At 48.6% G+C, this 14,194-nt stretch overlaps 2 protein-coding genes across 2 annotated transcripts in view; both read right to left on the bottom strand.

The window, feature by feature from the left end:
- The window catches only part of USP48 (ubiquitin specific peptidase 48), a 33,454-nt gene extending 26,947 nt beyond the window's left edge, over positions 1–6,507 (bottom strand). The window contains 3 exon segments of the mRNA XM_087702089.1: positions 597–741; positions 2,940–3,060; positions 6,286–6,507. Coding sequence (XP_087558215.1) covers positions 597–741; positions 2,940–3,060; positions 6,286–6,419 — 400 coding nt within the window. The 5' untranslated portion in view covers positions 6,420–6,507.
- Positions 6,508–8,691: 2,184 nt separating this feature from the next.
- The window catches only part of HSPG2 (heparan sulfate proteoglycan 2), a gene marked incomplete at its 5' end in the record, with an annotated part of 93,867 nt that continues 88,364 nt past the window's right edge, over positions 8,692–14,194 (bottom strand). Inside the window, 12 exon segments of the mRNA XM_087702437.1 lie at positions 8,692–10,144; positions 10,961–11,064; positions 11,166–11,249; positions 11,343–11,413; positions 11,593–11,634; positions 12,044–12,122; positions 12,482–12,557; positions 12,834–12,887; positions 13,034–13,156; positions 13,252–13,423; positions 13,618–13,862; positions 13,948–14,169. Coding sequence (XP_087558563.1) covers positions 9,972–10,144; positions 10,961–11,064; positions 11,166–11,249; positions 11,343–11,413; positions 11,593–11,634; positions 12,044–12,122; positions 12,482–12,557; positions 12,834–12,887; positions 13,034–13,156; positions 13,252–13,423; positions 13,618–13,862; positions 13,948–14,169 — 1,445 coding nt within the window.

Here is a 14,194-nt window from a genome sequence, read left to right as displayed (position 1 = left end):
CTATTCCATTCTCATTCCATTCCATTCTCTCTATTCCATTCCATTCTCTCTCTATTCCATTCCATTCCATATACCATTCCATTCCATATTCCATTCCATTCTCTCTCTATTTCATTCCATATTCCATTCCATTCTCTCTATTCCATTCCATATTTCCCCAAAATAAGACCCAACTGGAAAATAAGCCCTGGCATGATTTCCTAGGATGTTCGTAATATAAGCCATACCCCAAAAATAAGACCATTAAGATAGTCAGCTAGACAGATGCATTTTAGTACCGTATTTTCCCCAAAATAAGACCCAACTGGAAAATAAGCCCTTGCATGATTTCCTAGGATGTTCGTAATATAAGCCATACCCCAAAAATAAGACCATTAAGATAGTCAGCTAGACAGATGCATTTTAGTACTGTATTTTCCCCAAAATAAGCCCCAACACATCTTCTGGAACAAAAATTAATGTAGGTCTTATTCTTGGGAAAACATGGTATAGGGGGACAGTGACGATATCTAGATCTGGCCAACCATTTGGGGTTCAAATCAGATGAATCTTAGGACCGACTCCTTCTAACAAGAGCAAGGATGCCACCAAAATACCTTTCTTTGCTGCAGTGACACATTCAGGCCTTGCAACCGGACACAGATACAGCGCCTGCCGGAGCTCCAGATTTAGGAACCACATCTGTAGGAAAGTGTTGACGTAGCACGTGGCCCCCAGGTTGGTGAGGCCTACAAAGGCATTCTGCATTCGGGAAAGGAGAAGCGAAACAGAGATCATGAGAGGTGAGGCCAGCCAAAAAAACAGAGCAGCTCAAGGGTAGGCAATTTTTAGCAAGGCCTTCTCTAGAGTGTTCCTCTCCTTCGACAATAGTGGAGTTAGTTCCTGCAGAAAGGAGAGCTGGTGCCCAGAGGCCCTGAGCATTTGCGAGAATCTCGATGCATTGTTAAAAATTACTTTGGTTTTGCAGCCGCAATTCAATGGGTCCATTCTTCCGTATCTAAGCACAGGACAAGTTCCACTTTGAAATGCTTTTCTACCTTGCTGTCCTTAAAATGCTCAGCATTTTTTAACACAACAAAAACCAGAAAAACATACCCCAATGAAATACGTTTGGGGGGAAAAAACAATTCCGCTTCTTACAATACTAGACAACACAGTATCAGCAGTAGAGACCTTCAGGTTTCTAGGTTCTATCATATTTCAAGAGTTAAAATGGACACCTAACATCAAAAATGCCGTCAAAAAAGCACAACAAAGAATGTTCTTTCTGCACCAATTCAGGAAGCTCAAACTGCCCAAAGAGCTGCTGATTCTGTTCTACAGAGGAATTATTGAGTCTGTTGTCTGCACCTCCATAACTGTCTCGTTTGGCTCTGCATCCAAACAAGACAGACCCAGACTTCAATGGATAATCAGAACTGCAGAAAAAACAATGGCTGCCAACCTGCCTTCCATCGAAGACCTGTATATTGCATGAGTCAAAAAGAGGGCTGTGAAAATATCTACAGACCCCTCACATCCTGGGCATAAATTGTTTCAACTCTTACTCTCAAAACGACGCTATAGGGCACTGCACACTAGAACAACTAGACACAAGGACAGTTTTCCCTCGAATGCCATCACTCTGCTAAGCAACTAATTCCAACACTGTCATATTACCTACTAACTGTATTACTATTATTCTTCTCTTCTTTCCTAGTACCTATCTCTTCCCACTTATGACTATAACTATGTTGCTTGTATCTTTAAAATTTATATTGTTTTATTTGTTTCCTAGTACGATTTGATTGGTTATTGGTAACCTATGAGTGTTGTGTCTTATGATTCTTGATGAATGTATTCTATTTTATTTTTCTTTATGTACACAGAGAGCATACGCACCACACAAATTCCTTGTGTGTCCAACCACACTTGGCCAATAAAGAATTCTATTAACTTGCACCAGCTCAGAAATGGTTTCCCATCACAAGAGAAACCAGACTCAAAATTTCGCAGCTTTGAAGATACATAAGAAAAGACCAGTTTTTGTTTAAAAAGAATATGTATGTATGTATGTATGTATGTATGTATGTATGTATGTGTATATATATATGTGTATGTATATATATATGTATGTATGTATGTATGTATGTATATGTATATATGTATGTAGGTCTCTGGTTATTCGGGTTTTCTCCCGTGTAAAATTGGAGATGTCTTGGCGACGTTTCGACGAAGTCTCATTCGTCATCTTCAGGCTTGTTTGCTCGGCTTGGTGCTTCCAGGAGCAATGTGAGATCTCGGCTGTTTCTTCCTTTTAACTGCCAGTGGGGGTTTGAACTGATTGGGTGGGAGCTTGGCTGTGTCCTGATTGGGTGGAGGTGTGTTCTGATTGGTTGGGGGTTTGTGTTTCATGTAAGGATAGGAGGGGTTTAAAGAGGCTAATTGTGCATTTGCAGTCTGGCTTCTGGTCCTTGGACTTCGTCGAAAAGTCGCCAAGACATCTCCAATTTTACGTGGGAGAAAACCCGAATAACCAGAGACCTACATACTAACACCCGCGAAAACCTCAGAAAACATATATATGTGTGTGTATGTATGTATGTGTGTGTGTGTGTGTGTGTGTGTATGTATGTATGTATGTATGTATGTGTATATATGTATATATATATATATACACACACACACACACACACACACACACACACACACACACACCAGTTGAATGAAATTTTGTCTCCCCTCTGCCCCCAGAGGCTCCCTCCTTGTGATACCAAATTGCTTCCCAGGCCCAATGAGGATACTTCATAGCCAACCAACCTCCGTAGATCTTGGGAAGCGAGGCAATTTCAGCCTCAGCAATTCGGGGCGGCAGACATAAGCACCTACTGCAAAGTGATGAGGTGCAATGGGGGAAGAACAACTCTTTTTCGATCAAGCCAGAAAACCATAGGCGTTACCTTTTTCCGCCTCTCAAAGTTGGGATCGTCGATGTTGTGAAAGGTGTTTTCATCGATCTCCCCTAGCCAAATGTGCTCTCCAATCCCCACCAGGCAATTGGGATTCCCTCTGCAGTTTCTCCTGTAGAAGCAAAGCCAAGGGTCGGGTTATGTTCCTGCCCATCGCCATTTTTCTCAGGAACGGTTCAGGTTGCCTTGTTTGCTAGCATTCCCCCTCCTGGTTCTAAAATCTCTTGATTTCTGGGAAGTCAAGAAAGCGAGGCCCCTCACAGTTGGGGATGGAGGATTCTGAAAAGAGCTTTGAGGGATGTCCTTGGGGACAGCCATGCTGTTGTTTGCACACAACCCGAACACTTCTTGCAAAGGAAGCCTTTTCCAACAGGCTTGATGTTTCAGCTTTGCTTAAATCAGGATAAATCTGCACTAGCTCCCTCTTTCTCCGATGAAGACAGCTCTTGCTGGTCCCTTACTGCATTATATTTTGATATAAAGGTTCCCCTCCACATGTGCTAGTCACTCCCGACTCTAGAGGGCAGTGCCCATCTCTGTTTCAAAGCTAAAGAGCCAGCGCTGCCCAAAGACGTCTCCGTGGTGATGTGGCCGGCATGACTCAACACCAAAGGTACACGGAACCCTGTTACCTTCCCACCAAAGGTGTTCCTTATTTTTCTACTTGCATTTTTAACATGCTTTCGGACTACTAGGTTGGCAGAAGCTGTGACAAGTAACGGGAGCTCACTCTGTTACGTGGCACTAGGGATTCAAACTGCCAATATGCCGACCTTTCTGATCGGATCATAACCACTGAGCCACCACCTCCCCACTGCATATATATGCTCCTTAATCCTCTGAAGGGAAAAACAGAGGCTCCACTCTCAGCCTTGGTAGCTAAAAAATACACATCCAAGGAGGCAAGAGGAAAATCTGGAGGGAGGGTGAGACTGCCTTTGAAAATTATGATCGTTATCTATTAATATAGATGCTCACTTTAGTGGACTTGGGGAGGATTTATAAAATTTTAGGAAGAACTTCTCAACTAAAAAATTAAATCTTCCAGAGTAGAGGCCATCTTGCAATTACTGCCCTCCTTAATTCAACCGTATTATTTTGCAAGATCCTTATTGTGGCTGTCTTTTCTGTCAAGGCATAAGTACCAATAATAAAAAAAAAACAATAAGGCACCAATGAAAATAATATAACAACTAGTGTCTGAAAAGAGATAAAAATACTCCTACTCCCACATACCCTGAAATTAGCAAAATACAAAAGCTGAAAGGCAGGGATGTAAACCAGGCTTCCTTTTATGTGTTTTTTTTTTGTTTTGACAGCAAGAACAATAATTGAGGGATCCGATAATGGAAGCAAGCAAAGCTTGTCATTAGCTCCTACAGCTAGCAAAAAAGCAGGTGTCCTTGTAAACAATAACTGTGCTAAGGTAATTTATCATTTATTAAAGACGGTTCCTTATGTGTCCCCTGCAGCTGCTAATCGATTGTGCAAAGCTATTTACCAAGGAAAATATTTAATTAGTAAAGTAAAAGCAATCATGCTTTTCCCACCCAATGGGCAAATAATCATAAAATAACAGTATTACAGCTACGCTAACCCATAAAGGGGAGAGGGGGGGGGGACCCTCTTTCATGGTTGACAAAACTTAATTAGCATCAGGCGCAATGCCACCCTGGTTTCTAACCAGGTGAATGAACAATGTAGGACCTTGGACCCACTTGGGCAGCATTTTGTAGGATGCCAATGAAGGTGCGATACAATTGGGATTATTATTATTTTTTTTTTTTTAAAGGAAGCTGCCCCACTGCCGTGCCTAGAAACACTATATATTATAGATAGACATGTATGTATGTATGTATGTATGCATGTATGTATGTAATATAGATTATACATACACACACACACACACATATATTACATACATTATATTATATTTATCATTATTATATATATCAGTGTTTTTCAACCACTGTGCCGTGGCACACTAGTGTGCTGTGACATAGTGTAAGGTGTGCCGTGGGAGAATTACTTTATATATAGTCAATATAGGCACAGAGTTAAAATTTTTTAACATTTTCTAATGGTGGTGTGCCTCGTGATTTTTTTCATGAAAAAAGTGTGCCTTTGCACAAAAAAGGTTGAAAAACACTGATATATATATATGTGGATGTGTATTGTTTGTTTGTGTGTGTGTGCGTGTGTATACACACACTTGTATTTGAATAATTTAATAGTAGAATTATATGGATTGAAGAATTGAAAAGAACATGAATAGAACTACTTTAAATGTATAAATGATTGTGCTTGATACTAAAACTGTATACAGAGCTATTGAATAATGGAAGAATGAAATTCTGATTTAATTAAGGAAATATAAATAACCAAATAGGTTAAAAGCACATATTTGAATATTATAGCGATAGGAAAGGAGGGGGGGGGAGTTAAAATTGGGATAATAAATAGAGGGGAATAATAATAGTTAAGATACACAAAAGGAGAGAAAGAAGGTTTAGAAATGAAGGGTGAAAACAAAAGGCGTGTATAAATAATATGAAATAATGGAAACGAAAAGTAACAGGAATAAATAAGATTATGTTTATGTGTACTGAAATGTATGATGCCACACCATTCACACGGTATGTATAAAAAATATAAAAATTTGATTGAAAAAAAAAACATTAGGCTCTGGACTGGAAGAGACAAACCCCAGTTAACCCTCACCCCGAAGGGAATTTCTGCAGAAAGCAGGAAGCCTTCAGATCTATTGATCTCTTTTTATTTGTACCCTATGACTATCATTAAGTGTTGTACCTTATGATTCTTGACGAATGTATCTTGTCCTTTTATGTACGCTGAGATCATACGCAACAAAGACAAATTCCTTGTGTGTCCAATCACACTTGGCCAATAAAGAATTCCCTTCCCATTCTATTCCCTAGTCTGTTCCCTATTTTATTCTATTCTTTTTTTTTAAGGCAAGCCAACCTCAGAGCTGTGAGAAGCAGCAGAAGGGAAAGGGCACCACAGGGTGCTCCCAGGGGAAGGAAAAAACTGATTTGCCATCATCAAACTAAAAAAAGGGAAGGCCCCTAAAAGATCCAGTTATGCCGATAGGGAGAGGGGTACGCCTGGCATGGTAACTTATGGGGCGTCGCCACCCCCTTGGCAGGATTTCGATTCCTGTGTTGGGCTCCTCCCCGGGTGACGCCCAGAAGATGGCACCTGTCGTAACCCTTTTCCATTAGGCGTGGGGAGGCTCCAGGCTTTGCCCAGGCTCCTTAACTCGGGACTAGAAGCCGAGCAGCAGAAGGCCGCGCCCTCCTGGGCGTCGCCTCACCTGCAAGCGCCCCGCTGGCAGGGCTCCAGCCCGATCCGGTAGGCCGCCTCAATGTGCTCCTGCGTCACGGCTTCGGGCGGCACCGTCTCCGTCCAGCGCCAGGCCGCCTTCTCCAGCTGCAGCCGCGGAGCCATCCCGGGACCGGCCCGAGCGGGAACAGGGCCTCCGGAGGGGCGATTCCGGAAGAGGAAAGAGAGACCGGGCGACCCCCGGAAGCGGAAGCGGCCCCAAGGACCTTGGCAGCCTTCAGGCCACGCCTCCTGGGGGCGCGCGCGGGGCGGCTCGCTCTACCTGAGCTTCTCGGGTCTGACGTCACGCCAACGGCGGACGCCAAGCCTGGGAGCGGGGTGGGGGGGTGGGGAGGAAGAGAGAGAGAGGGCGGGCTTGGAGAGGCGTGGCCCGCGACTTCTAATAGGGCGGCGCTCTCTCGAAAAGGCCCCGCCTCCTTCCCGTGTAGCGAAGATGAAGGGAGGGAAAAGTTTGAGAAAGCCATTGGACGAGCGGAGCATGCGCACATAGGGCTCGCTCTTCTGAGGCGAAACTTCCCCACAATGCATTGCTCATCCCGTTTTGTCTCTTTTGAGGTGAAGTTTTGTATAATCACCAAGTTTAAAAAAAAAACATAACAAAACGCCCTACACCTACATGTGGGGATTTCCCCATTTATTTGTACCCATTTCCTAATTTCTTATTCATGTTTATTCTTACTCCTGTTATCTTGTACATGAGTGACAAACTAAATAAGAATATGAGGCACTTTTGACCCTTTTAAAATGGCTGCTCTCTTCTTCTCGGGCGCGGCTGGTGCTGTTTTCAACGTCCCACCCCTCCACAGGTCTCCGTTTCCCCGCGGACCCTCAATCCACGTGTTTATTTCTCATGCTAACGCGCGTCCACAACGCCATTGTGGCAAAGAGCCACAATGACCATGACCTGGGAAGTGGGTATACATTAGAAGGCCCTCTACACCAGGGCAAGACTACAACTCCCAGTAGCCCTTGGGCTCACACCGGAAGAGCCTCCCCTCTGGTCCGGAAGCGTGGCTGTGCAGGGGCGGGCCAGCTGAGCGCCAAACACTTCGTGACAGCCAGGCGCGTTCTCGTAGCCTGGGAGAAGCAAAACTTGACGAGAGGAGAAAGAAAGGAGAAGAGAAAGAAGAGGAGAAAGAGGAGAAAAGACAAAAAGAAGAGAGAAAGAAGAAAAGAGAGGAGGAAAGGGAAGAGAGAAGGAAGAGAGATAAGAGAAGAAAGAAGAAGAGAGAAATGACAGAAGAGGGATGACAGAAAGAGGAGAAAGAAGAGAGATGACAGACGACAAGAGAGAAAATAGAAGAAAGAAGAGAAGAAAGAAGAGGAAAGAGATGACAGAAGAGAGATGATAGAAGAAAGGAGAATGAAAAGAAGAAATAAGAAAAGAGAAGAAAGAGGAGAGATGATAGAAGAGAGGAGAAAAGAGAGAAAGAAGAGAAGACAAGAAAGAAGAGAGAAAGAAAGAAGAAAGATAGAAGAGGAGCTGACAGAAGTGAGATGGAAGAAAAAAGAGAGAAGAAAGAAGAGAAAAAAGAAGAGATGACAGAAGAGAAGAAAGAAGAGAAAGAGACCTTGGAGGTTTTCTAGTCCAACTTTCCCTGCTCAAACAGGAGAACCAGGCAAGCTGCATCCTCCTGAGTCAGACAGTGAGGAGGTTGGGGAGGAACATGGACCAGTCCTGGGGGCTGAGGAAAGCTCAGATGAGGGCTCTGCGTTGGAGCCAGAGAGGGAGTTAGACAGCAGTGAGGCAGAAGAACAGCTGGAGCCTGTTCCCAGTGTGTGCATGCACCAAGCTACCAGAAGACAAGAACAACTAAGAAAGCAGGGTCGACTTAAGAGTAAAGCCACATTTTGGAGGTGATTGGCCCCTCCCATAGGAAACAAAAGAGGAGCGAACAGGGAGTGGGATTTTGCAGGAAACAATTCGTTCCTTCAGCCGTTTCAAGAGTGGAAAGTTCTACTTGTGATTATAAGAGACTCTGTGCCAAGTGTTGCCTTGCCCTGTGTTTAGAAACTAGTTATCTGGCAGCTCACCTAGCAAGATGAGGTTCATATGGATAAACATTCCTCTGAAAGATTGTTTTACTAAGCCTTGCTGACTGTGAATGAAAGGAATTCACAGTCATGTAAATAAAAAGGGGTTTTGTCGAGATCAAGACTTTGCTTCCTGCTTTCCAAAGAAGCCTGGGTTGGAACAGTATGTAATGGATGCCCCTGATTGAAACTGGGAGGGCATGATGTTTTTTTAGAAAAGAAACTCAAACCAGATTGTTGGACGTGGGGATTGGTTCTGGGACAATTTTTCATCTCTCTCACTGCAATACCACAATCACACGCTCCTCTGCAATAGGAAAAAAAAACCCAGTCTCGACGATCGTGGGGTTCAGCACCATTTATTAAGAAAAAGAAGTACAAGAACAGTCAAGGGAAGGAGGGTAGGAGAAGCAGAGAGAGAGTTTGTAGGCTGGCCGCTCCAATCCTGGACACAAGAGGGGCTGCACCAAAATGGCCAGCGCAGCCAGGCCAACACGAGAAGTGTGGGGCGCCCTGGCTGAAGTAGAATCAGGCATCCCCCCCAAGGCAAAAGCAGTTTGCTGGCCCCAGTGCGGGGGGGGGGCGGCTGGCAGGAGAGGACAAGGATGTCAGCGGTCAGCAATGCCAGCGATCAGCAATCTCCTGTCCGAGCAACGGAAGTTTCTTTGGACCTGGCTAGTTAGGCAAAGCTCCTTTTGTCCTTGGAAAGCGATAAAAAAAAAACCTTCTGATTCTGACTGACCCATAGCAGGGACAGGACTTTCTGGATTGTGGGGCTTCTCTGCTCTCTGCCTCCCAAGAAACAGCCTCGTTTCCAGAAGATTTGCTGTGAGAAATAACACTCAGCAGGGCAACGGAGGGCGGGTGAGAGGAGATTGGGCTGGGAGATAGCCTGTGCATCCGTTAGGAGATGCCCCCCCTCCCCAATAAGGCACTGAAGCAACCCAAAGGCGGTGGGAAAGACACCTCCCAGGGTGCAGCAGGGTTGCTTCTTCCACGGGGCGAGACCCAGGATTCCTAGGCATGATCCAGGGGTTAAGGCAGCTGGCCCTAGAGGACCCACAGGCATAGGGCAAAGTCGGGTGGGGCACCTCTCAGAAGCACTGCAGCTGTGCAGGGCAACGAGGCAGAGAAGGGACTTCAAAAGGATCCGTCTCCTACATGGCATTTGCTGGGCATGGGGATGTGCCGACACCACCTTCCCAGGATCCTCTCGCTGCCCCAGGGAGGGCGAGGGGCAGGATCTTTGGTCAGTCACAGCCAGCCGGCCCAGCAGAGTAGCCGTCGGGGCGCCCGGTTCACTTGCCAAACTCTGGGAAGCCGGCCTGGTTCGGGCCTCCTTTGGCAGTTTCCGGCACAGCATGGCAGGGCTCCCTGGTCCTTCAAGAAGGCGTGTGGCTCCTTTCCTGCCGTCCCAGGACGAGGACGCCATCAGCCAATTCCCTCCCCCTTTCCTCTTTTTTTGGCAGCAGCAAAAGCACCGTTTGTGTGTTTCTTCTTTTTAAAAAATTTGTAATAATAATAATATTAATAAAATAATGATAATCAGCGTAGATGTCTCTCCTTTGGCCCGGCGATGGCAACGAAGAGCAAGAGGGTGGAAGGTGGGTGGGTGGGCCTCCCCTATGAGGGGCACTCCTGAATGTTCAGGGCCATTTCCGCTTGATGTTGCAAATCTACTGGCTGACGGGGCTCCTGGCCTGGCCGGGCATTGACCATTACCACATTTTTGAGGCAGCCTGTGATTCCTGAGGCGTATTTCCCAGCCGTGAGCGTCTGGATGTCGGGGGCGCCTCCTGAACAGAGAAAGACAATGGTCTCAGCAAAGGAAGTGATTGTCCAGTCTCAAGGAAGTCTGCGGGAAAGGGCAACCCAGAAGACCCACTCTTTCGCTCAATCCTATTAGCCTGGGATATTGAACCCCTTGACCGTTCTCTCTGGACAGCAAGTGAGGAGGTTGGTGCCACTTTCAAATGGGCCTCCTGTGACCCCCTGAAGAAGCTTGGTGGGAAAAGATCTCCAAATGACCCTCCTGCAGCCACAGAGCAGTGGACATAAATAAGCTGTAAAGGTAAATATTCCCCTCGCACGTATGTGTCAGTCGTTCCTGACTCTAGGGGGCTCATCAATATTTCAAAGCTAAAAAGCCAGCGCTGTCTGAAGACATCTCCATGGTCATGTAGCCGGCATGACTAAACGCTGAAGGTACACAAAATGCTGTTCCCTTCCCACCAAAAGTGGTTCCTGTTTTTCTACTTGCAGTTTTACCCGTTTTTGAACGGTTAGGTTGGCAAAAGCTAAGACAAGTAACGGGAGCTCAGTCCGTTACACAGCGCTAGGGATTCGAACCGCCAACCTGCCGACCTTTCTGATCGACAAGCTCAGAGTCTTGGCCACTGAGCCACCATCTCCCTGTATAAGTAGCTGACATCTGCATAAAATAGCAAGCGGCCTCTTTCTCCAATCAGAGGTCAATGGACGCAAGGCCAACACTGGACAGAGAGTACCCACTGGGGCAGAAAAAGGTGTCAGAAGGTAGAACAAGCCAGCTCTTTTGGAATTGCACGATCCAGAAGACATCCGGACTGCTTTCCAGGGCCCCAACCACTCACCTATATAGATCCGGCCTTTGGTGTTGACCATGACATTCCTGCCAGAAGATTCTCCAGTCACTGCCTCCTCTCCGTCCACCTGAAGGGAGCCTCTTTTCCCTTCCCTACAAAAAAAACCCGGGGGGTTTGCATCAGAAGGGCAGGGAGTCCGCACTGTTGACCAAAAACTCACTCTCCTAAACCCCAACCAGCCATCTCTTCTCACCGGACAGCGGTCACTCGATGCCACTCTCCGTCATCCACAGGGTCTTCAGAGCGGATGTTGACCTCTCCGCTTCCCAGTTGGTAACTGTGGAAGACGTGTTGGTCAGTCTGGAAAGGCAGCCCATCAGCCAGATTGCCCTAGCAGGAGCAGCCCAACCGGCAGTGCGGCCTGACTCACCTGAACAGCAGATGCCCGTCCTTTAGCCCGAGGCTAATGAAGTCCTTCCCTTTGGCTGGTTCCCCTTCCTCCTGTGTGTTTGTGTGTGTAAGAGAAAGGGCAGTGTGATGCCATCATCTCAGCCTTCTCCTGCAACCCTACAACCGCCTCCTGGCGACACTGGGGAGCCACTCCCATGCACTGCTCCCCTCGCATGCTTTGAGCACCTGTTCAGAGCTCCACCAGCCCAACCATGCAAGCAGTACAATACCTGGATAGCAACATGCTGCAGGGGACCCGGCTCTCCCGTGGCCTGGAAAGACAAAGGGACAAGCAAAAGCCACACGCACGTTTCAGCAAGGCCATGCAACGGGTGCAGCATCTGCAGCCACCGCCATGCAACTCATGCGAGAGACAGCCAAGCACCCGGTTGCGGTTTCTCAGCTCAGCAAGTGAAGGCAGAGGCCCTTCCCTCCCACTAAACCCCTCCTTTCAGGATGGCTGTCCACAGTCCAGATGTTCTGGCCAGCACTGAGCGGGGTCAAGACCTCATCGGTTGTCCAGGGGAGGACCTGTCACCACTGGGCTGCTTTTAAGCGAGGAGCTCACCCCAACCCACCTGGCTTCGCTCAAACTACCTTCCCAAGGCCACTCCCCATGGGGCCGACCGACTGCCCTCTGCCCCCAGTCCTTCCCGTGCCCGCCATCTCTTGGCCACTCACCACTCCCTGCCAGAAGAGCAGCCCATTTGCAGAGGTGGTGCGCACTTCCAACTCGATGGTCTCTGGCGACTCCGGAAGGCTGTGAGAAAGGTGGCCCACAATTAGAAACACCAATTCCCCCCTCCCCGCTATAGGGGGAAATGCCCCGTTTTGCTGACCTACCGTTTCTCCCGTTTGCCCAAAACTGCCCAGTAGACCATCCAAATACAGGGTTTATTTTCTGCAATGGCTTCACCTCCCCACCCCATTGAACCTCCCTTTCTCTACCATGGACTACAATGTCCCTCCCTCGATCATCTGCGGGCCTCTTGTGTCTCTAGAAGTGGGGCCCAGCCTTCAGAGGCGTCTTTTCCCAGCACCAACCGCAGTGCCCTTCAAGAATGGGAGGGCGTGGGCAGCACCCTAACACACACCGTATTCAGCCACACACACTCTCACCTCCTGGGGAAAGCATGTCTCGGCAGGGCCACATAGCCCCCATTGCAGAAATAGGCCCCGTAATGTCCAGGAGCATCTGTCAGAGGGAAAAAGAGCAACTGAGTCAGAGGCGGTATTCTGCCAGTTCACATCAGTTCACCTGAACCGCTAGTGGAAATCGTGGGTGGCCCTGCCCATCCGCCCAAGCTCTATGGCATCCCATTTAGGCCCTTTTTTTAGCCCAAAGCATGCGCACTAACATTTGCGAACCAGCAGGGAAGGTAAGTGAATACCACCCCTGATCTGAGTCAGCTGAACCAGCAACAGGTAAGAAAACCAGAGAGGGGAGGGGTCCAAAGAGGGCCAGGCTTACCATTTCCTCCGCTGCCTTCTGGCCATTCGGCTTTCAGCTGGTGTTGCAGTTCATCTACAGGACGAAGGGAGAGGCTCACGTCAAGCAGGGTCCTACGGAAGCTCCTCTCCCTCCCAAAGCCATGCTGGGTCAGCAGAGACCCTCAGAGCTGGTTAAAGCAGCCGCTTCATACTTGGGATGTCCCTGCCCCCGATGCTCACCGTGTTCACAGTACAGGCCTGAGAAGCCCTGGCGGCAGTGACAGGCGGTGCCTTTGCAGACTCCCCCATTAAGGCAGGGATGATGGAGCTGACAGTGGGCCTCGGGCACCTCGCAGCGTTCCCCTGCGGGCAGAAAGAAGTTCCAGTGAGCACCAGATGGAGCAGAGGCAGGTGGGTGGATACCCCACCGAGAGCTTCCCGTTGGTCTTCTGCCTCACCCGTGAAGCCGTCTGGACACAGGCACTGGAACTCGTACTCCCCCGTGATCAAGCACTGGCCGCTGTGCTGGCAAGGCCTGCGGTCGCAAGGGGAGCTGTCGATGCACTGCCCGATGCTGCGACTCTCCAGGAAGCTGTAGGAAATGTCCACCTTCTTCCCGTTGACCGAAACCTGGAAGGGGAGAACTAGAAATAGCATCCCAGGCTACTCATAAGAGGAGAATGCTTGGCGGGTGCAAACCTCTGCTTGCAAGGCATGCCCTTCCTGTTTCTGGGGTTCCGAGGAAGGAGGGGAAGGGATGGATGCTGCCACCTCGACTGGCTGAGCAAAGGAGGTGGGTGCTTCCCTGCCCGCTAATGGTTCACCTCTCCGATGCATCCATGGAAGTGGCTGGAGATGTTGGCGGCTGCTGGGAGCTTAATTGTGTCCTCCACCCCTCCAAGGTAGAGAGAAGTGCGCAGGTTGAGGCCTTGGCTCTTCCCGGGGGATGACCTCTTGACAGGCCGCTCCTCATCCACCTGCAGGGTGCCATCTTTGTTCAGGCGCTCAGCCGCCACCTTGTGCCACTGCCCCAGGGCCAGGGGCTTGTGGCTCCGGAGCACGGCGGTACCTGTGAAGAAAGACCAGCTTGGTGAGTCCGGAGGGGCTGAAGGCGGCCAAAGAGGGAGGGGGACAGGTGGCAGTAGGGATCCTACCTGAGCCCAGCTCGTAGCGGAACTCCAAGTGCCCATTGGCCATGTTGAGCGAGACGAAATCAGCCACGGGGGTCCCGTCGCCCCCGTTGAACAGGACGAGGCCGTTGGGGGAGAGCGGCTTGATTTCGATCTCCAGCCGCAGCTCGTAGGGGTTTCTGCTGAGGGTCGGGTACGAGATGAAAGCATCTCCACCCAGGAAGAGGGGGGTGGTCACCGTGAGGCCTGCAGAAGGAGAAGGGCAGGGGGT

This window comes from Thamnophis sirtalis, unplaced genomic scaffold (assembly GCF_051295495.1).
Source record: "Thamnophis sirtalis isolate CommonGarterSnake01/CBP01778 unplaced genomic scaffold, rThaSir2_p1.2 scaffold_15, whole genome shotgun sequence".
NCBI lineage: Eukaryota > Metazoa > Chordata > Lepidosauria > Squamata > Natricidae > Thamnophis > Thamnophis sirtalis.
The sequence above is the reverse complement of the archived record's forward strand: the minus strand, read 5'-3'. Positions and strand labels throughout refer to the sequence as shown.